This window comes from Phaethon lepturus, unplaced genomic scaffold (assembly GCF_000687285.1).
Source record: "Phaethon lepturus isolate BGI_N335 unplaced genomic scaffold, ASM68728v1 scaffold23500, whole genome shotgun sequence".
NCBI classification, from domain to species: domain Eukaryota; kingdom Metazoa; phylum Chordata; class Aves; order Phaethontiformes; family Phaethontidae; genus Phaethon; species Phaethon lepturus.
In genome coordinates this window covers 1-555 of record NW_010510107.1, presented here as the reverse complement: position 1 = coordinate 555, position 555 = coordinate 1, and the positions used below count along the sequence as shown (strand labels likewise).

The 555-nt window shown below is 61.6% G+C and overlaps 1 protein-coding gene across 1 annotated transcript in view; it reads right to left on the bottom strand.

The window, feature by feature from the left end:
- The window catches only part of LOC104627672 (galactose-1-phosphate uridylyltransferase-like), a gene marked incomplete at both ends in the record, with an annotated part of 487 nt that extends 301 nt beyond the window's left edge, over window positions 1-186 (bottom strand). The window contains one exon of the mRNA XM_010296007.1: window positions 103-186. Within this exon, the coding sequence (XP_010294309.1) occupies window positions 103-186 (84 nt within the window). The remainder of the gene's footprint in view (window positions 1-102) is intronic.
- Between the last annotated feature and the right edge of the window lie 369 nt (window positions 187-555).

The following is a 555-nucleotide window of genomic DNA, read 5'->3' as shown; positions in this document are numbered from 1 at the left end:
CGTGGGGGCACCTGCCAGGGGTGCAGCCACTGCATGAGCCCCGGGGAGGAGATGGGGATGCAGGTGAGAGGGTCACGGGGGTTCTTCGGCTACACCACTCACCGTGCCAGCCCATGGAATAGGGGAAGGAAACTTCAAAGAGGTTGTCGTACTTGATGAGCAGCCTCTGCATGATGGAGGCCAGACCTGCAGGGGAGTGCCAGGGAATCGCACTCTGAGCTGGCCAGCCCCCTCCAAGGGCAGGCAGCATGCTGGGCTTGGGGGGGTCACCCTCAGCACCCCTCTCTGGGTGGACATTGGTGACAGGCAGGAGGGATGCACTTGATAGCTCTCCACCCACCCACCCATGCAGACAGCCTGAGCAACACGGCAGGAGAAGCCCCCATTCCTCATCAGCCGGCACCCCAGAAGTATGCGGCACCATGTGCTTCATCACCCCAAAGAAGGACACTAGTTCCCCCACCAGTACTGCCTGCACCTGCACATCCAGCTCTTGTCCTGGCCAAATGGATGTGCCAGTCCTCTGCCAAACCAAGCCCAGTAGCCCCACACCCC